General features: G+C 59.1%; 8 protein-coding genes across 8 annotated transcripts; 4 read left to right on the top strand and 4 right to left on the bottom strand.

The window, feature by feature from the left end:
- Positions 1–617: 617 nt before the first annotated feature.
- SLS55_004801 (uncharacterized protein) lies at positions 618–3,935 on the bottom strand (the record flags this gene model as incomplete). The annotated part of the gene is made up of 5 exons (XM_066776253.1): positions 618–787; positions 861–1,058; positions 1,114–1,235; positions 1,293–3,079; positions 3,135–3,935. The coding sequence occupies 5 exons, from the start codon at positions 3,933–3,935 to the stop codon at positions 618–620; spliced, it is 3,078 nt and encodes a 1,025-aa protein (XP_066634134.1).
- Positions 3,936–4,764: 829 nt separating this feature from the next.
- On the top strand, positions 4,765–5,577 carry SLS55_004800 (uncharacterized protein; the record flags this gene model as incomplete). The annotated part of the gene is made up of 1 exon (XM_066776252.1): positions 4,765–5,577. One exon carries the CDS (start codon positions 4,765–4,767, stop codon positions 5,575–5,577), a length of 813 nt encoding a protein of 270 aa, XP_066634133.1.
- Positions 5,578–6,502: 925 nt separating this feature from the next.
- SLS55_004799 (uncharacterized protein) lies at positions 6,503–8,943 on the bottom strand (the record flags this gene model as incomplete). The annotated part of the gene is made up of 5 exons (XM_066776251.1): positions 6,503–7,092; positions 7,210–7,487; positions 7,690–8,260; positions 8,329–8,603; positions 8,729–8,943. 5 exons carry the CDS (start codon positions 8,941–8,943, stop codon positions 6,503–6,505), a joined length of 1,929 nt encoding a protein of 642 aa, XP_066634132.1.
- Positions 8,944–10,514: 1,571 nt separating this feature from the next.
- SLS55_004798 (uncharacterized protein) lies at positions 10,515–11,749 on the top strand (the record flags this gene model as incomplete). The annotated part of the gene is made up of 2 exons (XM_066776250.1): positions 10,515–10,988; positions 11,045–11,749. 2 exons carry the CDS (start codon positions 10,515–10,517, stop codon positions 11,747–11,749), a joined length of 1,179 nt encoding a protein of 392 aa, XP_066634131.1.
- A 1,874-nt stretch (positions 11,750–13,623) lies between these two features.
- On the top strand, positions 13,624–15,563 carry SLC2A1 (Solute carrier 2, facilitated glucose transporter member 1; the record flags this gene model as incomplete). The annotated part of the gene is made up of 5 exons (XM_066776249.1): positions 13,624–13,992; positions 14,464–14,695; positions 14,746–14,825; positions 14,879–15,201; positions 15,251–15,563. The coding sequence occupies 5 exons, from the start codon at positions 13,624–13,626 to the stop codon at positions 15,561–15,563; spliced, it is 1,317 nt and encodes a 438-aa protein (XP_066634130.1).
- Positions 15,564–17,024: 1,461 nt separating this feature from the next.
- On the top strand, positions 17,025–17,842 carry SLS55_004796 (uncharacterized protein; the record flags this gene model as incomplete). Its single annotated transcript, XM_066776248.1, has 2 exons — positions 17,025–17,449; positions 17,503–17,842. 2 exons carry the CDS (start codon positions 17,025–17,027, stop codon positions 17,840–17,842), a joined length of 765 nt encoding a protein of 254 aa, XP_066634129.1.
- A 1,123-nt stretch (positions 17,843–18,965) lies between these two features.
- Positions 18,966–24,446, bottom strand: SLS55_004795 (uncharacterized protein; the record flags this gene model as incomplete). The annotated part of the gene is made up of 1 exon (XM_066776247.1): positions 18,966–24,446. The coding sequence occupies one exon, from the start codon at positions 24,444–24,446 to the stop codon at positions 18,966–18,968; it is 5,481 nt and encodes a 1,826-aa protein (XP_066634128.1).
- Positions 24,447–25,191: 745 nt separating this feature from the next.
- SLS55_004794 (uncharacterized protein) lies at positions 25,192–26,712 on the bottom strand (the record flags this gene model as incomplete). Its single annotated transcript, XM_066776246.1, has 3 exons — positions 25,192–25,597; positions 25,653–26,588; positions 26,645–26,712. The coding sequence occupies 3 exons, from the start codon at positions 26,710–26,712 to the stop codon at positions 25,192–25,194; spliced, it is 1,410 nt and encodes a 469-aa protein (XP_066634127.1).
- Positions 26,713–27,220: the final 508 nt, after the last annotated feature.

Here is a 27,220-nt window from a genome sequence, read left to right as displayed (position 1 = left end):
AGGCAAGGATGGGGTAGAGCAGAAGAGCCGCCATGAGCATTCTCAAGGCCATGATGGTGGTTAGCGCTGCTGGAGCTTGATGGGAGATGTGAGATGTTGGAAGTAAAGCTGCAGTGTTGTGGACGCTGATGAACAAGAGTGGTGTTGGGAGCTGAGGTGTTCGGGTCTGGTGAGTTTGTAAAGCATGACGGTAGACCTGGCCGTCAGGCCTGCCATTTTGGGAGCGGAAGGTGCCTTCTGCAGAGACCCCCTTCCGCGACGGCCTGCTTCCAGCACTATGATGCGCAACTGCCGTCTACGCCCATCAACGAACTTGAAGGACAAAAGTGTACCTGCACGGAAAGAACCAAGCAGGCCGAGCCCTCACGCCTTCCCCGCTCGTTCCTCACCAGGCAACAACGAGGAGCGAAGCACGTCACGCAGAACATTTTTGTACAGTCCCTTTTCGTCTATGTGGTATATAGTCATGAACCCTCCGCTTTTGCATCCCATCGTATCCGCTATCTACTCATCGGTTGCATCCTCAACAAAAGCAAGCCATGCTGTGCAAGAAAAGTATACACTTGTGTATCTCAGTCCTTTTATCAATCCAGAACAGACTTTTCCGCGTCAGATCATCAGCTCATCGACCTGAGCTTTTCCTGCTCCTGTGGCGTCAACGCCGCGAACATCTCGTTGAAGCCGGGCTTCTGCGCTGCCTCGTGGAAGAAGCTTGTGAGGTAAGCTTGAGTTTCGTCGTCGCGCTGGCGGCCGCCGAAGCCGTCGTCGGCGCCGTACGCCATGAGCTCTATAAAGCCGCATGGCTTTGTTAGCCGAGCCGATGGTCGAGGATAGTCGCAGATAGCTGGGTGGAGACTTACCAGCCTTGGTGACACCTGCGCCTAGATCAAGCTCGTTTTCGTCATCCTCCCAATCATCATCGTCGCTGTCATCATCAGGGAGCTCGTTGGCACCAGCCGCGTTGACACTTTGCAAGTTGCCGCTGGCGGACAGCAGCTCCTCGACGAGAACCTTGAGGATCTTGAGCGTTGCTGGGACCATGGTGTACTGGTCGGGATCTGAAGAGAACAGAAGTAAGTAAGTGGTGAACTGCGCGAAACTACTCGGACATACTCTGCCGGGCACGGGATCGGGTCATGATACGATCGCTCTGTGGGACAATGAGATCACCTTTAACTAGGACTTGAGCTAGACGGGGGTCGTTGAGATCATAAAGCTTCGAAAGGGCGATGACGCTGCGTGCGATTGGTCAGCCATGGACTTTTTTAGACAAGACGACTGTCGATACGTACTTCTGACGAATCTCATCGTAACCAGCGAACATGATTGAGTTCTCGAGCCACTTGGCCATGACAACCTGCAGGGCGTTTTGCTGGCCAATCTGAGTGTTTGCAAGGAAGTCCACAACCTCGTGAGCGTTGACCAGCGACAGGCGAGCAAAAACGAGGGTCAGGCTTTGGATGAACTGCGCCTGCGTAGCACTGCCGAGTCTCACAGCAACAGCGCGGAGCAGTGTCACCATATACGGACCAAGCTTCTCGGACCCAGCCTTCTCCACCACCTCAGCGGCAAGCTCACCAACCTCGGCTGCAGCATTGTCGTCAACGTTGGGGCTAAGCAGACGGTCGATGATGACCAGAACAACCTCGAGGCCACCCTTGCCAGTCTCGTCATGCCACTCAAACAGCTGGTGGTGGTCATGAATGAGAATGTTCTTGACAGAAGACGTGGCGGCTCTGAGCAGCTCTTCGTCATTCGAGCCAAGAAGGACACGGTTGATCTTGGGCATGACAGTAGAAACGAAGCCTTGCGGAAGTGGCTCGGAGCCGTGCTCAGTGAGGACCGACAGCAGCTCGGCAGCGAGATTGGTAAGAGCGTTCTCCTCAGTCAAAGTACCGACGTCAAAAGCGCCAGTGAGCGAGGGGAGGACCTTCTGACACAGGCGAGTAAAGGTTTCGTGGCCGGTTGAAGCCAGAGTCTCGGTGATCTCCTCGAAAGTCTCGCTGACTAAGATGGTGAGCTGGAAGTTGTTTGCGCCATGGCTAGCAATAGTGAAAAGAAGATCCAGACCGGCCCCATTGAGGCAGACCTGAGTGTCGAGAAGAATGGCATCGCGAAGAGTCTCTACGAGGGTAACCATCAAGTCGTCACTGTCAGCAAGCTCGCTTAAGTCCTGACCAGAGAGATAGGTCGAGATGGCGTTGACGACTGCGCCCTGCATGGGCAGCGTGGCTGCCTCAGGGAGTGCGGAGAGATAGTGCTGGAGTGCTCTGATACAGGCAACCTTGACCACATCCGATTCGTCGTTGGTGATAGCCTGGAGAGACGCCTCCATGAATGACGCAGCCATCTGCTGCAGCGCATCACCAGATGTTCTGGTAAGGCTCCCGGCAGTAAGGTAACCGCGGGCACGCAAAAATTCCTCCTCCTGTTGCATGGCATATCGGACAAAGTCGATGAAGCCGGTAGCAGCCTCGGCACTGACCTGGCGTTCGACATCCTGGAAGTCGCCAAGCATCTGGTTGAGGATGTAGAGCGCAGCCTCCTTCGCCTTCCAGGTCTGGTCAGTGGAGTACAGGGAACGAGTATATGAGAGCAGTCCATCGACGGTTGCTGCGCTTTGCCATTCGCCGAGCTTGATTACGAGGTCTCCGCACGCCGTGCGGGGCGTGTAGTTGGCAGTCACGCTCGTCTCCTCCGAGAGGAAGATGTTGACATCCAAGTTCCACAGGCCTTCCTCCTCGGTGGTGATCTGAGCGTATGCTACGGCAAGCTTCATAACCTCGGTGACCCAGGTCGCTCCACTGCCGCTTTGGGCTTGCAGCTGCGACTCGAGCTCCTTGCGGACCGGCGGCGCCTTCAAGCATGCCTGCATGAAGTCCAGCTCTTCGAGGACAAGGAAGTCCAGAGTGTAGGGGAGTCCGTCGGCATCTTCCAGCCTGCTTTGCCTGTCGTCCTCGATGTACATCTGATGGTATGCGCCCTGCAACGAGGAAAGCTCTTCCCACGTAGCGGAGAAGAGGACTGGGCTGTGGGGTGAAAGCGTCGAGGGGAAAACGGAGCGTATTCTCATAAGCGCCTGTTCACTTCAGTAAAGGCATGCAAAATGGCGGCCGGCAAACATGAATTCCTACCTTAACGACTTGCAGCTTCAAGACCACAAGGCCCCTCCAGATCTCGGCCGCAGAGGAGCTCTCATCCTCGAACGGCGCATCCGGGAGCTTGGTCTTCAGCACATCAATGAAAAAGGGGAGCCAGACGCTCAGCGTCTCATCCGCAAAACCCTTCACAGCCTGCTTGTGGTCCTCCATCACCATCTCCAGAGTGTCGAAGCAGCTGCGGAAGACGGCAACGGCGAGAGCGCGCAGCGAAGGCTTCCGTTGAGCGCTCGTAGCGACCTCGTACATGGTCTTGACGAGCTCACCGGCAGACTGGAAGAACTGCGCCTCGTTGAAGCACTCGTCGATAAGGTCACCGAGCACCTTAAGGGCGCCATGCAGCTGAGCATCGGTGGCATTGGGTATCAGGTTCAGCAAGCCGGGCAGCAGATCGGGCCACTGGTCTGGGAAGTCGGCGGAGGCGATCTTGCTGACAACGTAGCTGGCGGCCGTCTTGATCTTGCGCTCGTCGGTGTTGCTGGTGGCCAGCTCGAGCAGCGAGTGCCGCAGCCGGCTCTTGGTCTCCTCGCTCGCAACGAGCTGGCCTTTGAACTCGTCAAATTGTGCCGACCATGTCGAGACAACGTATTTCCGCAGGGTCAGCAGCGCGCACTGGCGGATGTCAAGCGGGACCGAGTCGTGGGAAGCGACGGTGACGAGGCCCAGCGGGAAGGCCTCGTTTGGGTAGAGTTGCTCCAACTGCAGCTCGGCCTGCTTGCGCGGGCCGTCTTGCGGGGATTGCGTGTCGGCGAGGAGGCGGACGAGCTGCTCTTCCATGGTGACGGGCGGTGCGGTGGTGCGGCGGGAGAGAGCGGAGGAAGGGCGCGTGGGTTGGGAGGGGAGCACGTCGGCGGCGCCACAGACACGCGTTGACGTGGTTGTCGAGCGGTGTTATTCTTTTCGCGGGGCAATTGGGTGGGCTTGGGCGGTGGGCGCGTCCACTGGGGCCAGGGATTGGGCCGGGCGTCACGCGCGAGCGATCTGAACGAGGATGCTGAGTCGGCGGCGCTAGCACCTGAGATTGCCGGAAGCAGGCGTGCGCGACGGAGCCGGAGCCAGGTCTGATTTTGTGTGAAGACGCCGACGAGGGGCAGCGAGCCGGCAAAGCACTTTGCGCGGTCGCTCCTCGGCGCTGCAAACGTGACTGCGCGTGTCTGCATCGCGTGCAAGCCACGCCCAAGGACTCAGTCTGCGACGCCACCACGCCGACCAGCCTTCCAGAAGCCGCCCGATCGACATGGACTGCAGATGACAGCTGCCTCTCCCGCAATGCCTGCTTAGGTATATCCGGCAACCAGGGTACGTTGGATGCCCCAATGCACGTATTTCCAAACCCCGCCGCCGCCACCGCGTCAGTCTTCCTCAAACTTCCCCAAACCCTTTGTCTGCTTTTCTCATGTCTCAAACTCACAGCTTGCTGATCCTAGCACCCAGAGCAGTCAAGGGCAACCACTCTATTCCAAAAAGGACCTTGGAGACCTCACTCACTCCACCCTCTCCGCAAACGCGGCCCGCACACCACCACCAATCCAGATCACGATCCCACCAAAGACCTCGCTGGCAACACATCCGAAAGCATAACCCCCTTGAAGGGAAATAAAAGCAAATGTCACACCGACCGCCCACACCTCAAACCCTCGCCGCCCTCATCGCCGCCTTCACCTCCTTCCTCACCGTCTCCGTCCACACCATCCTGCACCAACGCTCGCTCTACCCGCCCTCTTCTTTCCTCACCGCCCGCGCCTACAACTACCCCGTCCGCCAGTCGCGCCACCCGGCCGTTTGCGCCTGGGTCGCCGACGCCGTCGCCGCCGTGGAAGCCGAGCTGCTGCGCAACGCCGTCGCCCGCGTCGCGCTCGTCGTCTATTCGTCGGGCCTCAAGCCCCTCGAGCGGTACGTCTGGGACGTGTCGCGCTTCCCCGTCGTCGCGCGGCCGCAGGATCGCGAGACGGTGATCACGAGGGCGGCGGCGGCGGCGGCAGTCGCCGCAGCAGCGCCGGCCGGTGAAGGGGCGGGAAACGTGGACCTGGAGGAACAGTTCCGCGCCGCGCTGGCCAAGCTGACCGTCTGCGGCGACGTGCTCGCCCCGCTGCCGCCGGGCTGCACCTTCACGCTGGCGGTCGAGTTGAAGGATGAGGTCGACGTCGATCCGCCCGTCGGGCATCCGCAGCCGTGGATTCCGGTGCAGCCGGACCTGCAGGCCGTGCGGAAGAGTCGTCGACGACGGAGCGAGGCCGGCGGCGGTGAAGTTGGCGACGATGGGTTGGGACGGGATCTGGGAGGGGCCAGGACGACGCCGGTGCGGTCAGTGAGGGCCGGGGAGATGATGTTTGAGATGTGGATCGAGGAGGGCAAGGCTAAGGTAGAAATGATGGCGGAGAGTTCAGAATCGAATGCAAGGTCGGTGGATTATAGATGATTGCTCGAGCAATAAAAGGATGTACTTCCGAATATTTGCTTTAACTGCACACATGTGGAAAGACAACAGCGTCCTCGGCGGGGCTCATAGAGCTCAAATGCTCAAATCCTTTGTAAAGTACCGTGGCTCTGGCGGATGTGTCGGTGGTTACGAAGACTGAGGAGGTATAACGACCACTCTCCTCTCTTTCCTTTTTTCGGTAAAGACCATCAACTCATCAGTTCATCATTCATGCTATTTGCTATCCACCATGCCTGTGAATTGAGGAAATGATTTTCTATGATCGAAGTGCAAAGGGGGGAGGGAGGAGATTGTAAAAGCCAAACCTCCGTGTTTCACTTCCTCATCTGTAATACAAGTTTGAACTCGCTATACCTCTCTCGCCGCAGGCCGAATGCTGAAAATCCGAGGGAATCTTAGGTCAGCAGCCTCGAATGTATTTAAGCAAAGCCTTGCATGTCGTCGAAGAACGGCGGCCAATCTCGGGAATAAAAGTCCATGTCGGAAAACCAGAAAAGCCGAAGGTGTAACTGCATAATGAAAGGGAAAATCAATGATCAAGTGGCCGGAGAAGCCGTAGTGGACGCCAAAAATGCTTCGGATCTCCGAGAAAGTGCTCTTATCGGAGCGCGGCTGTCGGTTTGCTCATCGTGAAAAGCTGGGTATCGAATGAAATCGTAAAGGGAAGTTCTTTTGAAATCCGTTCGCCAAAGAAACTCGCACGAACCAGACCTCCCCGCAGAGTCCCCTCTTTACATGGCTGCGCGGTCTCATGCAAGGAGCTCTGGCTGATCTATGGGGTTTTGTGTGGGAAATTAAGTCAGTGACCGAGTCGGTGTCGACGTAGGGCTAAGATCCCATAAGGTGCTGTACGGAAACTAGAAGATAACCACTCCCCATTCATGAATTGCGGGTTCAACTTCACTCAAAGCTGGCGGTGGTTGCGATGACGCTGCAGGCGCTCATGTTCTTGCTGCCTGGCCAAGTTCATATCGTGGCCCCTCTGTAGCAGTCTCTGATCCGGTAGAGGGCCGGTCAGACGGTGAATGCCAGGGTCGTTGTTGTGGCCCGCTTGCCTGGGAGTTACAGGCTGCCCAACAGTGGCTGGACCACGAGTCTCCCTCTGCCGTCGAGGCTGCAGCCGGTGAGCACCGAACATCGGAGTGCCCGCATACTCAAACTGGGCCGCCGCTATATCTAGCGCGTGGCGATCCATGCCTGGACCAGGCGGTCCGACATTCTGCTGCACCTGGGCATGGTAGCCTGGGCCATTCTGACGCTGTCCGAGAATCGGCTGCGGGATTTCGTGGTTACCGAGCGCAGCAGGGCCGTCGCCGAAGAGATCCGGGGGAAAGAGTGCATTTAATCGGATGTGGTTGCCATGACCATGGTGCGCTTCAACGGCATCGTGGATGTTCATGCGGCGCACATTGGCTCCTGCAGCATCAACGTTTGGGAACCCTAGTATGTTGCCCATGTGGCGCTGCATCGCAGGCGGGTTGAAGGCGTCGAAGCCTGGGAAATTAGGGTCCATCCAGCGGGGAGGCGCACCTATGATAGGCTCATGAATCACGTCAAGCGGGAGCGCATTGCGTCCACGTCCTCCTCCTGCAACTGGAATTGGAATAGGACCTCCTGGAATGTGACGTAACGGTGCATTGTGTGCATGGCGGCGTTCAGCATCTGCAATTCGCTTTTGTTCTTCCTTCCGGACACTCTCCGAGAGCTTGATCTTGAGTTCCTCATCCGTCATGTCTGGATTGGACTTCTTCACCTCCGCGAGGGCCCTAGATTCTGCGGCTTTGACTTCATCCGCGTGGCGTTTCTCCAGGTTGTCATCATAGAGGGGACACTTTCCATTCGAATTGTGAAAGTGCTCGTAACCCTGAACGCTCTTGGAGCAGATGTAGCTGTGAGGCTGAATGTTAACATAAGAGACGCAATAGATTGTAGTTGTAAAGAAAGGCACGGGACCTACCACTGCGTATGTCGACACTTGGGACAGGCCATTTTGTTGCATCCGTCGCTCTTCATGAAAGGCATGTTGCATTGGCTATTGGAAAGTAAGTATTTGTGAGAAAAGAAACGGGGAGCTAGCGCTGGTAGACTCACTTGCAAGTCCTGACAAGGGCTTTAGTCATGGCCTCTTCAATCTGATGGCGGATGCTGCCTTTGCGGTCTTTTGCCGCTTCGTCGCACGTAAGAGGAGTGTGGCTCTCGGAGTGGCACAGCCTGCAGCTCACGATGCCACAGTCGCCGTTCTGGCAGCGGAACTCGCGATCAACCTCAATGGGCTCGCACTCGGCCTGGAAGTCGCAGAAAGGACACGACTCTAGATTCTCGAGGCCGGCCTGACGCAGATCATCCTGCTGTTGTAACTTCTCTAAGCGATCGAATACCTTGGGGTCGAGGAAGGACTTCAGCTGTGAGCGAGGGAAGTTGGCTCCGCAGTGTGGCACACAGCACTTTGGGCGGCATCTGCCCGCGTCAAGCTCCGCGTGGATGCAGTTGCGAGCACACTCGCGACAAAGGTAATGGCTCTCGGCGCCATTGCAGAACATCATTCGATTGGCAGGGCCACTGTCGAAGCAGGCCACGCATTCCGACTCGTTGCCGGTAGAGCGGGCGTGGGCTGCGTTGCGCTCTTCGTCGAGGCGCTTCTGCTCCTCCTGCTGCCGTTTGGCTGTAGGACGCCTGCGTTAGTCATAAAGGAGCTGCCTGAAAGCTCGAGATATTGCACGAAATGCTTACCGGCGTTCTGCTTGATCCTTTTTATGGCTGCCGCGGTCTCCTTGCGCACGCTGTCCATGGCTTCGTTGGCTTCTTGCGAAGCAGTTGGATGTAGAAGCTTAGGTTCGCGGACGCGGACTTTGCGAAACTGTCTTCTCCAGGTAGCAGTCGCAGAATAGGTGCGGTCCGCTTCCTCGAGACAGAGGAAGGCCTTGTAGAAGGAGCCCTGCTCCTTGAAAGTCTGCTGGATAAAGGTAACGGGGATTTCGCGATACTGGTTCTGAAGGGCGTTGAGACTGCGAGAGATTAGAGCGGGAGATATTTGAGCAGTGGATGTGCCTGGAGGCGTTGCTGGGCAACGCGAGTGCTGGCACCCACCTGGCCGCGAAAACGGGCAACCAGATCTTCTGGGAAGACTTACGCAGCATGCTGATACGCTTTGCGGGCAGCATAAGGGCCGCTGTCCATGGGCGCGCGTTCAAAGTCATCGTCGGCCGGCTCTCTTTTCCGCTTCAATGCCGCTCTCTTTGCCTCACGCTCCGTCGGGTACTTGCCTTCGTCAAGGATACGCACAATGAGCTGGTCGCACCACGTGCTGTCGGCGAGCATGCCCACGTCGAGGCCGCCACGAAACATGCGTCGCACGTGATCATGCGATATATCAGGATAGATCTCAAGGACCCGCTCCAAGCACTCGTCTTCAGTCATGGCACGCGGCCCTGCAGCCGCCGGTGCGTCCTCTCCCTCAACCGCCGCCATGATTGCCCGCCATCTCGCCTCGATGTCCGCGTCTGCGAGCGCCGGTGAACCAAGCCTGGGTGTCAGGGCCATGACATTGCGCCGATGAGGACCGGGGATTGCCCGCACGCCGTCGTCACTCTCACCATCTGAAAGGATCTCGATGATCTCACGCGGTGCAGCCAAAAGAGGGTGGTTGGGCGGCATATCGGGTGGGTTGAGTGTGCGCAGGCTCGAGGTGGGTGTGTGAGAGCCCGCCTAAAATATGTTTTGACACTGAGACCGGGACGGTGACGAGTTGAACAGCACCGGTGGGCCAGCACGAACACAATAAGCAGGCGGAGGTCGTGTGAATGCACGCCGGACAGAAATGATACGTCGTCACCTTTGTGGAACGGGCTGGACATTCCCGGGCGCCGCGCACGCTGCGAAAGTGCGAGCGAAAGTGCGAGCGAAAGTGCGAACGAAAGTCAAAGAGCGCAAGGTCGAACCACGACACTGCACTCCGGACAGCTGCAGCCGCAATCACGGGTGCTGCTTCTGGAGCGAGGGAGGGGTAGCGTCAGCGCGGCTGCACAACTCGAGTCTTGCCGCCCGCGCCGCCCGTGGGCAATGCCTCTGGAGAAGCAGGGAACGAGAGCGCCGTGCGGCTGTGCGTGCCGCTGGCGGATTGCGAGCGAGGTCGTGGTTCGCGGGACGTTGGTGAAGCGCTCACAGCCTCGCCGTGCAGCCAGAGAGGCAAGAGACCGCGACGACGCGAGTCATTCGCCGTGTGGCCGCAGCCCTCGCTACTTAGCGTCGCGCCCAGTCGGCCTCGTCTATCTGCGGCTTACCATCATGCAGCAGCAGCAGCAGCAGCAGCAGCAGTCGCAGCAGAGCCTCCAGCTGCGGCGGCGAGCTTCAGGCGAAGCCGGCTCCAAAGCCGCGAGACACGGGTTGCGCGTTTGAATACTACGTATAGTATAATGGAAGTTCTACTGCGTACTGCCCGTCTGCGTTGCCCGCGAACCGCCCTGGCTGGCCCCTCCATGTCCCCACTCTCTGTAAGCGGCAGGAGCTGTCGCCAACGCCCACCGCAGTCTACTCCTCACGTCTTCTTTCACCGGTGCGCGTCATGGCGCACACCGAAACAAGCAACTCGATGCCGTCAGACGAGAATCCCCTTGGCCGCTGCTCCGCAACCCGCGCCCTACGCTCCTCCACATGTGATCTGCTCCGGAGCTCCCCAGCCGGCTTGCCACGGTTCCCGTCGGACTGCCTCCAATCTGTGCGTTCGACTTACCTATCTCAATCCCGCCCCAGGATGCGGGCACAAGGGGTCATTCGCTGCCCAGTGCAACGGTCTCTGGCTCCGTCAAAGCCATCCCGCATGCTTGACACATAAATACACCGCGCCCCGCCGCAACCCGCGCCCACGCGCTCCCGCAACCCTATACCGCTGTATTCCTATCCATCACGCCCCTTTCAACATGAACGGACACACCAACGGGTACGACCATAAGCTCCCTCCGGGCGACTGCCCTACCCTGGCCCTCGTGGAGCCCACCGAGGACGAGAAGGTCATCCAGTGGACAAAGAACGCCCCGGCGTGGCGGGGCGCGCTGTCCGTCGAGGCGTACATCCGCCGCGAACGCTTCCTCTCGAGCCAGGACAACACCAAGAACGGAGGGCAGACCTGGTGGGTGCTGGTCGACGAGGCCGCCAGCGAACGCATCCTCCTGGCGGGCTGCGAGAGCTTCCGGAAGAAGGCAATCGTAGCGAAGGATGGGCAGATAAAGGACGTGATAACCCACGGCATCGGCAGCGTCTTCTCGCCGCCAGAGCACAGAGGAAAGGGGTACGCAGGGCGGATGATGCAGGAGGTGGGCAAGAAGCTGAGAACGTGGCAGACGTCGGAAAAGACGGACTGCCTGTTCTCGATTCTCTATTCTGATATCGGCAAGGTAAGTTCCAAGGGCGTCCTTTTACCTCCTTCCGAGTTAGGACGGCGATCTGATAGCTGCGGAAGAAATTCTATGCAAACCACGGCTGGGAACCTTTCCGTTCTGCACACATCTCGGTGCCGGCAGCGACAGAGGAGTCGCGGGCTGCGGAGCTGCCGCCAGTGAAGGATCTTGGCGCTGCAGATCTGCCGGATCTCTGCGCGCACGACGAAAGCATGCTCCGCCGGAACTTGAAAGACAGCCCGTCGGACGGCAAGACGCGAGTGGCCATCGTGCCCGACATCCACACTATCCGGTGGCACCATGCCCGCGAGGAGTTTGTCGGCAAGGAATTCTACGGAAACCACCCGGTGGTTAAGGGCGCCATGATTGGTGAGGAGAAAGGCAAACGGGTGTGGTGCTATTGGACGCGAATGTGGTACAACGCCGACAAGAACCAAAGCAAGGGCAACACGCTGCACATCCTTCGCATAGTCATCGAAGACGACGTCGTCCCGGACACAGTCGTTATGGCTATCGCGGCGCTGCTTGCCAGGGCACAGCGCGAGGCTGCGGGCTGGCACATGGCCGAGGTGGAGGCGTGGAGCCCTACACCACAGGTTGTCGCCGCCGCTCAGCTTTTGGATCCCAAGGCCGAGGTGATCAACAGAGATACGGAAAGCATAGCCAGCCTCATGTGGTACGGTGAGCCGCCCGTGGACGGCAGCTCCGTCGCGGACGCTGTGGAGTGGGTGGGCAACGAGAAGTACGGATGGTGCTGAAGCGCCGCGTTTTCACGATTTGTATGACGGGCGTACTCTCGATTGTTTCCTGCGAGGCAACATGATGCAGCGTAGACGTAGATTTTCACGAAGCAGATTCAGGTATCCAAGTCAAAGTAAGATGTTCGTGCATTCAAGTATCCAACCCTACAGATCCAGCGCGCCGCCTCCAATGCCATCAGAAGATCCATCAATGAGCTTCATTTTCTCAAAGCCTGTCAGACGACCACCAGCACCCACCCAGCCAGACCGACCGAAGTCGGGCATCTGGAAGGGACGAGATCATCACCACTGCAGCCGAAGCCGCAGTACAAGGCTTCACTCTAGGGCGCCGGGGTATCGAATCATCAGCCAGGTTGGAGATTCTGTGGCTCTGGTAAGGAGCTCAGAAGGAGACGTTTACTATAGAAATGATTCTATGAGTCTGTTGGCGGAAGACGTTAGCGGGTTGCTCTCAGGCATGTTTTCGTAGGAGGTTACCCCCGGGGCAAAACTTACAAAGTCGACTAAAGAAAAAAGGAAGAGAGGGCGGGCAGGGCGAGCTTATAAGCTGTGCGAAATTTTGCGCACGGGCCGTTTCTTAGCCGTGACGCAACCCACGTGCCCCGACGCGCGACGCGTAAAAAAACCCTTCGCCGACAAAAGAGCCGCTCAACCACGGAAATTTCTGCGGATCCACTCACAGAAAGCATTATTCCAGCGGCGGCTATTGGCTGGCCATGCAGGTCGGGCTTTCCCTCGAGTGGAAACTTCCGTCTTCCATCCCGAGCACCGTGCCACCGGACACCTTCATCCATGACTTTTTTGCGAGCTTGGTGCAATCATCTACCCCAGATGACCCTCCTCCCTGCGCATTCTACGATCGAATTGATCATGCAAGAGTAATTCGCAAATCATGGCAGTTCAACCTTCCTCCATGTCATTTGCGCGGAATTTTGCTTCTCCAGCCAGTGAACGAAAACTTGATTACACGTTCATGCAGCTCCCCAAGCCTACTGACTGTCTTCCAATCTCAACTTGATTCGTCACTCGCCTGGACTTGCGGCGAGAGTCACGTCTCATTATACAGGCTATGCATTCACAAGGGAATTTTCTTGTGCTTGGTACGGTAGACCCTCGATTGATTTTTTTCCTAACTGCGAATTCGATCTCAATCTACGACGAGCTCGTGGAGGAAGCTACAGCGTTTTACTGCTCATTTTATTTTCCTCTTCTTCTTGAACTTTCGCCGCTGCGCATATCTCCACCGCTCTCAAGGCACTCTTCCATTTGTTTTGCGACAGCGTATTATTCCGTCTGCATGTGCGCCTTATCCCCGAACGTTGTCGGCACCACCGCGCCCCGGAACGCCCAATACCTGGAGGACCGTATCTCTGCACCTTATTCGCCAGCAGCAAAGTATTTTTAATCGCACAATCAGGGAAGCAAGCCCCGCCAAAGCAGCTTCGAGATGGCAGCATCTCCTTTGGCATCGGACCGCCCGCTATCTCCACTTTCCCCTTGCGCCCCAAGACGCTATCAACCCCAGATTTCCCGCCCAGCACTAGCGCATGGATTCGGAAAGAGGCAAGGTTTCTGGGTATGTCGACAAGCTTATTGGTCTCTCTGGCCAAGTATCCTGGTCACTGATCGCCCGCAATGCTATCAGTGTTGGTGGTCGATAAGACGCCTCCTCCCACTCTTCTCCAGAACATCAAGGTTAGGCCGGACGAGCACGAATCCGACTGTTATCTAAAAACATTTAAATCAAACACTGTACACACCGAAGAGATGTCTATGATCGGCTGTCTCAGTCGATTAGGAGCCCAGCATCGTCTATTTCCCCCCTTTCTACGAACAACGCCAACAGATCTGGAGCCATTGCGCCCACGGCCATGGCATTCCTCCCAAACTTCGAAGCCACCCCGCTGGCGCCTCCCCACTCCTCCCGCCTCGTCATCGCCCTGCTCATATTGAGCTCGTGCATTTCGTCCGCAACGCTGGGCTACGACGGCTCGATGATGAGCGGGCTCAACATCCTGCCCGCCTACAACAACTACTTCCACCTCACGCCCGCGACCACGGCGCTCAACACGGCGACTGTCTACATCGGGCAGGTCATCCCGTGCTTCTTTTACGGCGCCGTGTCCGACCGGCTCGGCCGCAAGAACGCCATGGCCATCGCGGCGGTGGCGACGATTGCGGCCGTCGTGCTGCAGGCCGCGGCGCAGAACGTCGCCATGTTTGCCGTGTCGCGCATTCTGGTTGGGGTGGGGAATGGCGCGACGAGCATCGCAGGGCCGGTATGGTTGTCGGAGTGTTTGCCCCATCGGTGGAGGGCATGGGGGCTGGGGTTGTAAGTGGAAGCGCCTTGATTCGTTTTGCCTTGTTTGTGGAGGAAATGCTTGAGGTAAAGCTGCTAACGGCTGTGGTTCAGATTTTACAATTTTTGTGAGTGCTTTCGGATGCTGTCTACAAGTACACATCGGGGGAGATTTCTGACAACATAGTCGGATAGGGTACGTCGGCGGCCTCATTGCATCCGGAATCACGTACGGAACGGGTATGATGAACAGCACGTGGGCGTGGCGGCTGCCTTCTGCGGTCCAGGGTATCTTCAGCGTGCTCTGCATCTTAATCTTGCCGTTCGTGCCGGAAAGCCCCAGAGTACGTTTGGATTTCGACGGCTTTCCCCGCTGCCTTTACCGCCGAGAAGATGCTGACGAGACGCACAGTGGCTGGTCTACCAGAACCGTGGAGAGGAAGCTCTGTATGCGCTCGCTTTGACACACAGCGATGGCGATCAGAAAGATGCAGCCACACTGGTGGAGTTTCAGTCAATCAGCGACACGCTGAAATGGGAGAAGGAGTCGGGAGAAATGACAGTGAAGGAGATCGTACGCACGCCGAGTCGTAGGAAGAGGATCACGCTCACAATTTCCGTTGCCGTCTTTTCCATGCTTTCCGGTAAGTGCGTCATGCGGTGTCAACTTTGGCGGAAGCTGATTGCACCTCAGGAAACAACATCGTCTCGTATTACCTAGGCACCATGCTCGACGGCGCTGGCGTCACTGACACCACGACGCAGCTTGAAATAGTGAGGTTCATTGACAGTTCAACCTGGAGCATTCGCAGCTGACACTGCTGCAGAACATCATCATGAACGCATGGTGTCTATGCGTTGCCCTCCTCGGTACTTATTGCCTGAATAAGTTTGGCCGAAAGACCATAGCCATATTCTCCACCACTTTGCTTACCGCTTTCCTCTTCCTGTACGCCGGCCTTAACAAGCTGTACGGAGAGTCAACGAACACATCGGGTATTTACGCTTCGGTGGCCATAATCTTCCTCTTCCAGGGCTCGTACTCGTTCGGGTGGACACCGCTGACGGTGCTCTACCCACCCGAGGTGCTGAACTACTCGATGCGCGCGAACGGGATGGCGGTGTATACGTTCGTCGTCAACTGTGTTGGGTAAGTGACCAGCTCTTCTCGTTGTATCGAAGTCTAATTGTTGGTGCAGGCTTTTCGTGACGATGGTCTTTCCTTTCGCCATGGATGCCATTGGCTGGAAAACGTACATTATTAACGCGTCTTGGGATATACTGGAGGTGCTGTATCTCGTATTTGCCTGGGTAGAAACGAAAGGTAAGACATTGGAGGAGATCGACGCAATCTTCGATGGCCATAAGCATTCCGATGTTCCGGATGTGGAGCAGATCCTGCATGCAGGAGTTCCCGGAACCGTGATTGAGGGAGTGGAGCTGAACAGGGGAAGCATGGAGGGTGTCGAAGAAGTGGACGTCAGTGTTGGGAAGGGAAAGGAGGTAAAGTGATGAGGGGCTAGGATGACTGCCGCAATATTTTCCGCAATCTCAATCTGAAGCATGCTTGACGGGAGACCTATTTCTCGTGCTGGATGTCTTGATTGCCCCGTGCTGAAGGAGCGTAGCGTGGCGAAGACTTGCTCACGGCCCGAAGTCCAGACACGATATGCTCAAGCGCCGCCACAGGATGAAGCGACGCAGCGGTGCTGTCAGACATGCGAGCCGGTGTATCATCTGCGGAGAGGCTGAAGTTGCTTTCCCAACGACGTCGGATGTCGCAAACGTAGAAGAGGAAGGCGAGTGTCGCAGCCGTGTTCCACAATCGGGGACGGCAATAAGGTTTCGACGGAGGCGGAGATGTCTATGAAGCTAGAGGAGCGGGCCGGTTGGGTGCTTCCGAGATGGCTGGGGAGCGAAACAGATGTCTTGGCCCGACGCTCGGCGTCATGCGGACAATCTCGCGGGGAAAGGTGGAAACCGGCGGCAACGACTTACAGGGCGATCTGCACCTCGGTCAAACGCAACGCGCAGTCAACGACTTCGCGCCGACTTTAGCGCCTTCGGGCTCTTCGCTGTCGCACGCGGCTGTCGCACGAGGGAATGCTGCAGCTGCAGCGAGACATCCGGCGGTAAGGAATCTCTCGGGGCTGCTCGGCACCTGTCAGTGGGCACTAGCGTCACCATGTACAGCCACGTTGCTGCGGGTCTATTTGGAGGAGGCCGGGAGCTGCATGTGCCGGCCTCTTCGGCTGCGTGGGTCGGCGGTTGGGTAGCCAGCCAAGGCTCAGCCCTGCTGTGGGCTGGCAGGAACAGGGCGGCTGGTGGCTGGAGACGGGGCGTTGGTGACCACAGAACTTCGCACAAGCTTTGGCTTTTGCATTAGCGCAGGGGCCGGTGATCCGGGGAGCAGGCTGCGTTGGCAGCGGATTGGCCAGCGCGCGACCACCCCAACCGGCCTTGTTTATATTTGGCCTGGCATCGAGGCTGGGCGAAACGAGGCCGCTGCACGCTGGGCGGACGCTCCGCTGAAACGGCGCCTGAGCGCTCCTTTGTGCTGTGCCGCCTGCGTGCGCAGCATGCTGGTAGATGAGGCCGTCGTGGATTTATTGTCGCGGGCGCCGGCCAAGCTTAAATGCCCACGCCCGGCCCTCCTGTTCCTGTCCCCCCGAAGATCTTGCCTGTTTCCCTCGCGCCCAGTCGGACTTTTCTGTGCCTCTGGCCTCATTGGTGCGTACCTGTGCCTGTCACACCGACATCGCATTCCCTCATTTCCCCCGCACAAACATGGCCGCCCGCCCTCGCTCCTTCCTCCGCTGACCGCGACCCTTAGATCTTCCTTCGCTGTCGGAAAGCACAGTCCACCCTCGTTGGCTTCTTTCTTAAGCCCAGCCTCTCGGCCAACTGCTCTCTTTCACTGCATCTCCATATCCCGCGGCATTTTCCCCAGCTTTTACTCCATCAACTGCCAACATGCGTTGCGCCACCCTCGTCCTCGCTGCCGCCGGCACTGTTGCCGCTGCCGGTGCCACTGGCAAGCTCGGCGATGCTGCTGTCATCACCAACAACCCCGCTGGCGTTACCTACGCCGCCGTTTTCCCCAACCGTGAAGACACCACGGTTCGTGGCTCCGTTGTCGCCTCCTCTGTCGGCGGTGGTACCGGCGTCAACTTCCAGATCTCCATCTCCGGCCTCCCTCTCAACGAAGGCCCCTACACGTACCACATCCACGACGCGCCGGTCCCCGAGGATGGCAACTGCACCAAGACTCTTGCTCACCTCGACCCCTACGAGCGCGGCGAGGATCCCGTTTGTGACAGCGCTGAGCCTCAGACCTGCCAGGTCGGTGACCTCGCTGGCAAGTACGGCAAGCTCCAGGCTCCTGGCGCCTCTCAGAGGTACGTGACTCACTTTCACATCACCTCGTAACTGTAACTGACGCGCTTCACAGCTTCACTGATGACTACGCTGCTCTGGTCCCTGGCATTGGTGCCTTCTTCGGCAACCGCAGCATCGTCGTCCACTTCCCTAACAAGACCCGCATCACTTGCGCCAACTTCGTGGGCGCCGCCAACGGCAGCACCCCTGTCCCGATCCCGACCAGCGCCTACGGCAACTCGTCGACTCCCGTCGTCAGTGCGCCTGGTACCCCGGTCGCTACTCCTCCCACCACGCCCGTTCAAACCCCCACTGAGGGTGCTGGAACCCCCGTTCCTTCCTCTGGCGCCATGCGCGACACTGTCTTCAGCGGGGCCGCTCTTCTGGCCGCCTTTGCTGCTGTGATGCTGTAGATGGGCGGTGGCACGATACTTGCATTCACTTTTCCAATTGTTATGGCATTCTGGCGTACATAGCGATGTCCGGTCAGCCCTTTCACTTTATTAGAAATTTCCGCTAGTGATGGTCCACAACGGAAGGGGTTCGCGAAGACGTAATGAACAGGACAGGGTTTCCATGACTTTCACTTCTCCTTTCTTGCAACCTTTTGCCTGTGCGGCAGTTGCACTTGTACTATTACCTTACGAGGTTTTGCTTTATGGTATCAATTTTTCTCATCACTGCATTCATTTCTCCTTCACACTGTTTCATCACCTCTCCTCGAGCTATGAAGCTTTCTCGAAGGTCCCTGTCTTGACCTTTTATCGTAATGTAATCGACAACCGGGTGGAACAAGGCATTATCGAGATCCCCAAAATCGAATTTCTCCAACGAGACTGTTTTCGTCCTCATAAGACATTTGAAAAAGGCACAAGTGCACGGTCAGACTTGAGAGTTCTTTGGTGAGTCCTCTGAATTTGTGTGGTCCACATCCTTGCGGGGCCGGTGATGTGGGACGAGCTCCACGCTTGATAGATGGGCTCATGCATGCCGAACATGGCATGTAAGTGATGTCGATCTGTTGGAGCGTGAGTACCTTGTCAGATCCTCACTGCCGAAACATTCGTCGATCGTCCGTCATATCGCCGCCGTCGATCATATCATGCGTACACTCGCACCTATGCCATATCTACAAGGACCAAGACCGGGTGGATTCCGGTGTATTCACTCACTTCGCCCTCCAGCTATGTAGCGTATATCACAGGTAACAATGCCTCAGGCGCTCGGTGTGTGACCCGGAGGGTCGAACTTCCTCACCACGTACTTCACTTCCCCACACAACGCTAACGCCGCTGCAGAACGACATCACAACCAAGCCGCCAGGCACCCGTCTTTAAAACGCTTATTGTTATATTGTTACTGTGACAGCAAACATACAAATCTCAGAAAAAATAGCCGTAGATATGCACACAAAACCCCTTTAGGAAAGAAAAAAAAAACCCCTCCACCCAAACCGTCGCCCATCCATCCGTCCGTCCGTCCGTTCCCCCCTTCCAGAACCCAATCCCTCTATATCCCAAAATCCCATTTGCCCCCTTATAACCCGTGGTATCTCTCGGCCAAGACGCGCCTCACGCCCTCGCCGCCCCTCTCCTCGGCCACGGCCATCAGCAAGGCCCGGCCGGAAAGGGCGTCGGCGTCGGGGCGGGCCAGCAGCGCGCGGACGATGTCTTCGCGGCCGCTGGCGACGGCGTCCATGAGGGCGGTGCAGCCGTCGACGTCGCGCGCGTTGACGTCGAGGTCCGGGCGGGCTTGCAGCAGCAGGCGCGCGACGGCGGCGTTGCCGAGCCCCACGGCCATGTGCAGCGGCGAGCGCCAGTGCTCGCCGCGGGCGTTGACGTCGAGGTCGGGCCGGGCGAGCAGCGCGCGCACGAGGGCCTCGTTGCCGGTCGAGACAGCCGCAGCGATGAGGGGGCCGTCGTACAAGTAGCTGTTGATGGCCGTCGACGGGCCGCCGCCCTGACGCCGGATGTTGACGTCGAGATCGCGCCGCTCGAGCAGGATGGCGACGGTGGCGACGTCCTCGGCGCGGACGGCTATGGCGAGGGCCGCGTCGCCGGCGCCGTCGCGCGCGTTGACGTCCAGGTCGGGCCGCGTGCGCGTGAGGAGGCGGACGACGGCGCGGCGGCGGCGGGAGACGGCGGCGTGGAGGACGGTCTGCTTCTTGTTGCTGCTCCTGGCCGGCAGCGGGGAGGAGGTGTTGTTGACTGCCGCCACCACGTCGTTGTCGTCCGCGTCCGTCGTCCGCGCGTTGACGTTGACGGCGGCGCCGCCGAGCTCCAGGAAGCGCGCGACGACGTCGGCGTCGCCCGCCTTGCACGGTGCGAACAGAGGCGTCGCGCCGGATGCGTCCCTGACGTTGACGTCGGCCGCGCCCCCGGTCGAGGAGGGCGGCGGCGGCTCCAGCAGCGCCTCGATGACGGCCTTGTCCTGCAGCAGCGTGGCGTAGTGCAGCGCGGCCCGGCCGTCCTCGTCGCGGGCGTCGACGACGCCGGGCGGCAGCGCGGCGACGAGGGTGCGCACGATGCGGGCGTGGCCCTGGATGACGGCGATGTGCAGGGCCGTCTGGCCCCTGCGGTCGACGGCGGCGGGGCGCGCGTCCGGGCGGGCCAGGAAGAAGGCGACCATGGCCTCGTTGCCGGAGAAGGCGGCCCAGTGGAGGAGGGTGCGCTCGGCGCCGCCGGCGCCGCCGATGGTGTCGTGGTCGGTCGAGGAGGAGGTGGTGGGCGAGAAGGTCTCGGCGATGGCGGTGAGGGCGGCGCCGATGGTGCTGCAGAGGCCGCAGGCGGCGGCGAGGTCGAAGATGGTGAGGTCGGCGCGGCGGTGCTGGATGTAGAGCAGCTCGGCCAGGCGGTCGTCCATGACGTCGAGCGGGGGTTGGTGGGGGTGGGAGAAGGAGGGCGACGACAGAATGGTGGCGTGGCACCACCACCAGCGCGGGAAGGTTGGTGCCGTGTGCAGCAGGTCGAGCAGGTCCGACTGGTTGGCGCCGTGGTGCTCGGCCGACTCGGCGTGGAGGTGCCACGAGTAGGTTGCGTACGAGGCCAGGGGAAGCGTCGCGGGGTCCTTGGAAGTGTCGTGGTACTCGGGGAAGGAGAGGAAGTGGAGCAGGCGGCGGGAGAGGAGGAGATCGGTCGTGGTGCGTGTTGGGGATGTTGACGTCTCAGGGGCAAGGATGTCCAGCCCATTGCGGGTGACGAGGAAGTCCTTTGCAGATGCGTGGACGGGGGCGGCGATGGGTGCCGAGTGGACGTCGAAGGCGGGCACGTGGAGGAGGCCACGGCTGAGGTGGTGGAGGACGTCTGCGATGTCGGCATCGCTGGCGATGTAGTCGGGTGCGGCGTAGACGTCTGCCAGGCTCTTGGTCTCGGGCCGCAGGACGAGCGCGACACGGAGCTCGCGCAGCGTCAGCGGCCTCGTGGCGAAGCAGACCCATTGGAGCAGACGGAGGCATGGCTCGCGCTCGTCGGCCGGCACGTTCAGGACCCGCTCGCGGTAGATGTCGTCGAGGTTGAAGGGGAGTCGCTCTATCGCCTCCCGGACCTCTCTGCGTGTGCGGCCCCTGAAGTCTCTTTGGACCATGTCGACGGCCAGGATAGCCCAGAGAAAGACGTTTCTCGCCCTCTTCTCGACAACCTGGCTGACTTGCTCCAACTCTATTCCGCTGAAGTGCTCCAGTGCGAAGCCCAGCTCACCGCGCACATACTCGGCGATATCATCCGCGTTGAAGTCTTCTACCCGCACCTGCAGCCCGTTCTCGTCGCCGCGCTTGAACACGGCCTTCCCCACCTCTTCTCTTGCTGACACGCATACTCCTACTGCCGGCACCGCCGCCAGCTTCGCGAAGAAATCCAGCAGGTCCCCGACCGCCTCCTCATCCCCAACCTCATCCACCGCGTCCACAAACACCCACAGCCGCCGGCCTCGCGACTTCCCCGTACCACCGCAATACCTTGTCCGCGCGTGCTTGAGCAGCACGTCTTGCAGCTCCATCTCCGACAGGTCCCACCTGCTCAGCGCGTGTCTCTGCTGCTCCTCGCCGTCGGCCGCGTAGAGCGCCGCGAGCTCGGAAGGAGCATCGTTGCCGTTGTGAGCTAGGTAGTAATGCTTGTCGTATTGCTGCTGCTCCTGCTGAGCCAGTTGGTGGGCGAGCGCGTGGAGCAGTCCCGAGACGGGCTTTCCGCGGGCGTGCTGGTTCGGGTCCACCATGACGGGCTCAGCGGCGTGGAAGGTGTACGAGACGATGGTGCCATTGCTGCTCTTTGGGCGGTCCCCGCTGCTGCTGAAAACGTCTTCTGTAGGTGCCGCGGCAGGAGTCATCATCATCGTCTCCTCGAAGTGCTCCACAAGGTTGGCCATCAGCGTCGACTTCCCCGCGCCGGGGGCACCAGTAATGCGCAGGAGGCCGCCGTCGGACGACCAGGTGCGGTAAGTATCGGAGGCGAAGAAGGCAGGGAACGGAGGAGCGGTACTGGTAGTGGCGGCATCAGGAGTGCCGACATCGACCTCAATATCGTCGTCGAGGTAGACGGGTTGTTGCGGTGGCGGCGGGGTTTTCGGGAGGGCAGGGGGCGGCGTCACGGCCTGGACCGCTATTGTTGGAGGTGCACATTCCTCCAGCTGGTCATGGGCTGGAGGGAGTAGGCCGTCTGCTTGGGCGGCTGGATGCTGAGGAGAAGCCGCTGGAGAACGAGGCTGGCCAGCTTGCTCTTCAACATCATCCGTTGCCGCTTCCGCAACATCAGAGCGCGCTTCTGCCAGGGCGGCATCCGCTGAAGGAAGGATGATGATTTCTTTGTTGTCGCTGTGTTCTTCGACGAGCGTCGGTCCGTTAAGGGAGGACGAGTACTCCGAGTTCCTGCTGCCGCTCCTCCGGCTGCTGCCGTCGAAGTCCGGGTAGTAGCAGAACTCTCCGTCGTCGTCGTTGTTGTTGATTTCCTCGTCTTCTGACGGGCCGGGTTTGCTGCTTTCATCTGGAACGTGCGTGTCAGATGGAGTGTTCGTATCAACTTGCGGAGAGCTTCCTTCGGTCGGAGCGTCCCTACCGTTGAGAGGAGGACTTCTTCCGTCATCCGGAGAGCTTGTTTGGTGGTCACCAAGAGATCTTACATCGTCCAGGGGCTGCGAGATCAGTTCCACATCTTGAGATGCGGGGTTGCCGGTCGCATGATCTGGCGTTCGCGGCCGCTCATCAACAAACTCATATGTCGGTGACGGTGCAGACTGGGTGTTGGAAGCAGGCACTTGTTCCTCGACAACCGGAGATTCAGCGTGAGATTCAGTGTGAGATCCAGCGTGAGATTCAGCGTGAGACTCCTCGTGAGACTGAGCACGGGACTCAGCACGGGACTCAGCATGAGGCTCAGGTGCAGGAAAGGCGATGATGAAGTCAGGGTCCGGAAGAGAAACCGAGTCGCTCTCAGATGTCTTTGGACGATGCTCAGGTACCGCCGCAGTCTCCGGCTGCTTTGATTCCGTAGCATCGACATCCTGGTCTGATTCTGTAACATCGACATCCTGGTCTGATTCCGTAACATCGACATCCGGATCCTGCTCCTTAGCGGATACATGATCCACATCAGTCTCTTCTGGGCCGGATGAGGTCGGATCTACTGGGCTTGGAATACGATGATCGTCGGTCAGCTGTGACACTGGCCGTTCCTCGAGCGGAGTCTCCTCCTCTTGTGCTTCTGAGGTCTCTTGGATGTCGGCATCGTCGTCATGGTCAAAATCCTCGTCAGCCAGCACTTCCGAAGCAGCATCTTCCACATCATCCGCCATCGCAACTTCTGGAGCTGCTGCGTCGTTCCCGCTTACATCCTCGACGGGCGGCGTCACAGACCGTTTCTGCGGCCTGAGCGGCGCCGGCCTGAACGTCAACTCAGCGAAGAACGTCGGCGTCGGGCTCTGGGTGGTCGAAGGTACAACAGCTTGAGCGTTCTCTTGTTTTCTCTCAACGCCGCCGGCTGTGGACGCGAACAGTTCGTCAACCGTTAAGGAGATGGAATCGTGCGCCGGCTGGTCCTGTTCCTCTTCCGATGACTGCGAATACACTGACACCGAATCATCAACGCTGATCGGCGGCGCCGGGGCGTGATCCTTGGGGCTTCCGCCGTCCACATGCCGATCCGATGACGGCGCCGTGGCATCATCATCGTCGTGATGCTTATCGCCGCAATGGGAGGAGCCGCCGTCTGCCCATTCCAGCGCGTCCCTCAGCTCCTGGACCGACTCGGAGGCGGCAATCAGCGCGTACGCCGTCTCCGCTATGTCGTCCGGGAAGGTGCCCGTGAAGGGCGAATCGACTGGCTGCCGGCAGAATTCCGCACGTGACTTCAGCAGTGATGAGTGCGAGTCATTGCGTCGATGCCAGCCTGGTGTGAGGGTGGTGTTGTCGGCTGCGGTTGGCTCCCGAGTGTGGGCATCAGGAACGTCGGTGGCAGTCTCCGTCTGTTCTGCGGTACTCCCTTCCGGTAATTCTTCTGGCCGCGCGGGATCTTTCGACTCTTGCAGCTGAGAAGGAGCATCTGATGATTGATGGTGGTGGTGAGAAGAGGAGCGGGAGGTGGCGCTGCTGCACGAAGCCTTCGTCGTCTGCCCTTTGTTCGACTCGGAGATGGTCGACAGCTGCGGCGAGCAGCAGCTCTGCATCGAGTAGGCCGACGACGCGCCCGACGCGAGCGAGGCGGCGCCCGGGTTGCGCACCGTCAGCGCGCCCCTCGCCAGCCCGTTCTCGGGCACGTTGACGGATGCCAGCTGCGGGTGCGAGCGGTACGAAGGCGTCAGCGCGGCATCGTTGTAGATCGACGCCCGCGACCTCGTGGCGGCCGCGCCGCCGCCGCCGCCGTGCGAAGAAGGCGGAATAGGGGAGACGGCGCGATCCGAAGTGGTGCGGGTTGTGACGCTCCGCGCAGGCGGAGTGAGGCCGGCGCTGCCGCTGAGGGCTGCATCGTGCCGCGACCGGCACGGCGCAAAGAGCCTGTTGCGAATCCTCTTCCTGGTCTTACCGGCGGGCATGGTTGTGTGTGTTGTACAGTATGTGGGCCGGCAAGCTTGGGGAAGCTTGATATGTTGTTCCTGATAATCCGTCCCTCCTCAGCACTGAAAGAAAGATCTGTTTAAGGGGTAGCCCTACACGCTGTTCATGTACACCGCTTCGAGTGGGGAGGTGGGTTTGGAGCATCACTGGCCAATAAGGGAGAAGATCTGAGCAGGGATCGATTAGGTCTCGAACACTTTCGTCTTTGCTGCCTATTTTTGGGGAAACCCTTGGGCGCTTCCTGAGCTGTCCATCTCCCCCATGGAGCACTGCCATCAACAAGGCTGTCCATGTGCTCGACAACGGCATTGATGTCCTGCATTCGTGGAGAAGTTGTGAGCACTGGTGGCTGAATCGAGTAATGGGCTGTGGGGGAGGCGGTCCGAGCCGCCGCACAGGCCAATTGAAACGCCAAATCGGGCTGAGTCGCTGAGTTCCCGACTCTTTCAGGGCGCTTCCAAGTTCCGATGCTTCACTCGCACTTGCTGATGCCCGATCACGATCTTCCTTTGTTGAGTTCCTATCCGGCTTGGTTAATTCCACTTTCATCGGTACAACAGAGCGAAGCAGCAGATCGACAGGAGATGGACGCTAACGACAGAGCCTACAAAAGAGGGGCGTAATCATCGTGATCATCTGCAGAAAATACCAACGCCCCCTCCATCCAAAGAAACCATCACGCTCCAAAACACGGGCTATTAGCATCGAGTCATTACTTCTCCCCTAACTGTAGTGTGGCAACTGCTTCTCGGCACTCTGGCCACCGGCGCCATTTTTGATGTCTGCAGGAGTCGGCCGCTTGAAATGCGGCTTCAGTGGCTCCCAGCTTTCGGCGTTGTAGTCCTCTTGCACCTTCTGGCACTTCTTGAGGCCCCAGTCCGTCACCCCGACCATCAGACAACTTTCAAACATGAAGGCCATGCTGCCCTCGCCAACCTTGGCCGGTTTCAGCTCGGCGTTTGACGCCTTCTCGTGCGTGTTTGCGTCAGGGCCATGGGCTGACATGACGTTGTGCAGCGATGCGCCGGCAGGTTGGAAACCACCTCCTGTCTTAGCATCGTACTGGCCGTGAATGAGGCCCATGAACTCGGACATGGTGTTGCGATGGTACCACGGCGGACGGAAGGTGCTATTGGAAGCTGTTAGCGTGCTCGAGTAGTTGGGGGAAGTGGTAACGAGCTTACTCTTCACCCACCAGCCATCGCGGTGGGAAGATGACAAAGTCGGCAATGGCGGTGCCCGCGTGGTCGGACGGGGCAGTAAGAACGGTGTAGATGGAGGGGTCGGGGTGGTCGAATGAGACACTGCCAATAGTGTTGTAGCGGCCTAGGTCGTATTTGTAGGGGTAGTATAGACCGTGCCATGCCACAACGTCAAATGGGGTGTGGTTCTGTTTGGCAGCGAAAAGATGGCCGGCAAACTTGGACAGCAGCGTCCACTCGGAATCTGTGTCTTCGTCGAAATAGGCCACAGGGGCCTGGAAGTCGCGCGCATTGGCCAGGCAGTTGCTGCCAATAGGGCCTAGCTCGGGCAGCTGGAAGTGACCTTGGTACAGTTCGAGGATGTAGCCGCGCACGGGGCCATCTGGCAGGGTCACGCGGTAGCGCACACCACGGGGGATCACGCAGATCTCATTGGGCCGCACCAGGATCTTGCCCAACTCGGTCTGAATGTCGAGAGAGCCGTGCTGCGGCACGATGAGGAAATCGCCATCGGCTGAGTAGAAGGCATGATGCGGGTCCATGTCCTTGCCGGCGGCGTAGATGTAGATGCCGATGCCAGACTTCATGACAGGGGTGCCGGCGCCGGCGACCAAGTGCAGGGAGTGCACCCAGTCAACGGTCTCATCCAAGTCAAAGGGATCCCATCGCAGCTGGTTGGGAATCTGGTGGATCTTCTCGAAGGACTTATTCTCTGGGTTGGTGTTGAAGGTTGAGTGTTCACGCGGCTCGAAGTTGCTGTGGGCCGAGGCGGGCAAGACGCGGTACAGCCACGACTGCTGGTTCTCGTGGCGAGGCGCGGTGAAGGCGGTGCCTGACAGCTTTTCCGCGTACAGGCCGTACGGCGGCTTCTGGGGTGAGTTGGCGGCGACGGGCAGCGCGCCCTCTACGGCCTCAGTCCTACGTGGCGGGGTCAGCGGGGAGGCAAATGGGCGGTCGGGGGAGGTAGAGCGCACTCATGGTAGGAGCTGAAGCCATTCTGGTATTGATATTTTTCGGGGGCCGCGAACTTCGTGGAAGGCATCGTGCTCCTCTTGGTAGTCGGGGTTGAAGAACTCGGTTAGATTGCGTTCGGTGAGCGGAATGAGACTCGGGGGCAGCTGCTTCTTCTCCTCCTTGGACGGGCGGATTCTTTTAAGCAGGCGGGTCCAGATGCGCTTCTGCTGCAGCTCCGAGGCCGAGGGCTTGTTCGGGTCGTCGTAGGAGACTGGAGAGGCAGACGAAGACAGGCGTTCGGCACCTCGGCCGGCGCTGCTGGCGGACGGCATGCTGTACTTGGCTGTTGGCTCAAGCGGGTGTCGCAGGGGCAAGGTGCCGGGCGGAACTTGAAGGCTCGCAGCGATCGCCACGGCCCCGTGGAGAGCGGGGAACCAAAAGTCATGGCCGCTGCTGCTTGCGGAGCGCTTTCTGTTGGCGCCTGGGCCTGATGAAAGCGGTGCGGGTGGGGGCTGCCAGAGCAAGGGCAGCGCTCTGGTTGGCGCGCCTTCCCAACAGGGGCACAGACCAGGCGGGACCGGGCGGCCACGACTAAC

The sequence above is a fragment of the Diplodia seriata genome, assembly GCF_021436955.1.
Source record: "Diplodia seriata strain FDS-637 chromosome Unknown scaffold_4, whole genome shotgun sequence".
NCBI lineage: Eukaryota > Fungi > Ascomycota > Dothideomycetes > Botryosphaeriales > Botryosphaeriaceae > Diplodia > Diplodia seriata.
Note: the sequence above shows the minus strand (reverse complement) of the source record. Positions and strands in the feature narration are given on the sequence as shown.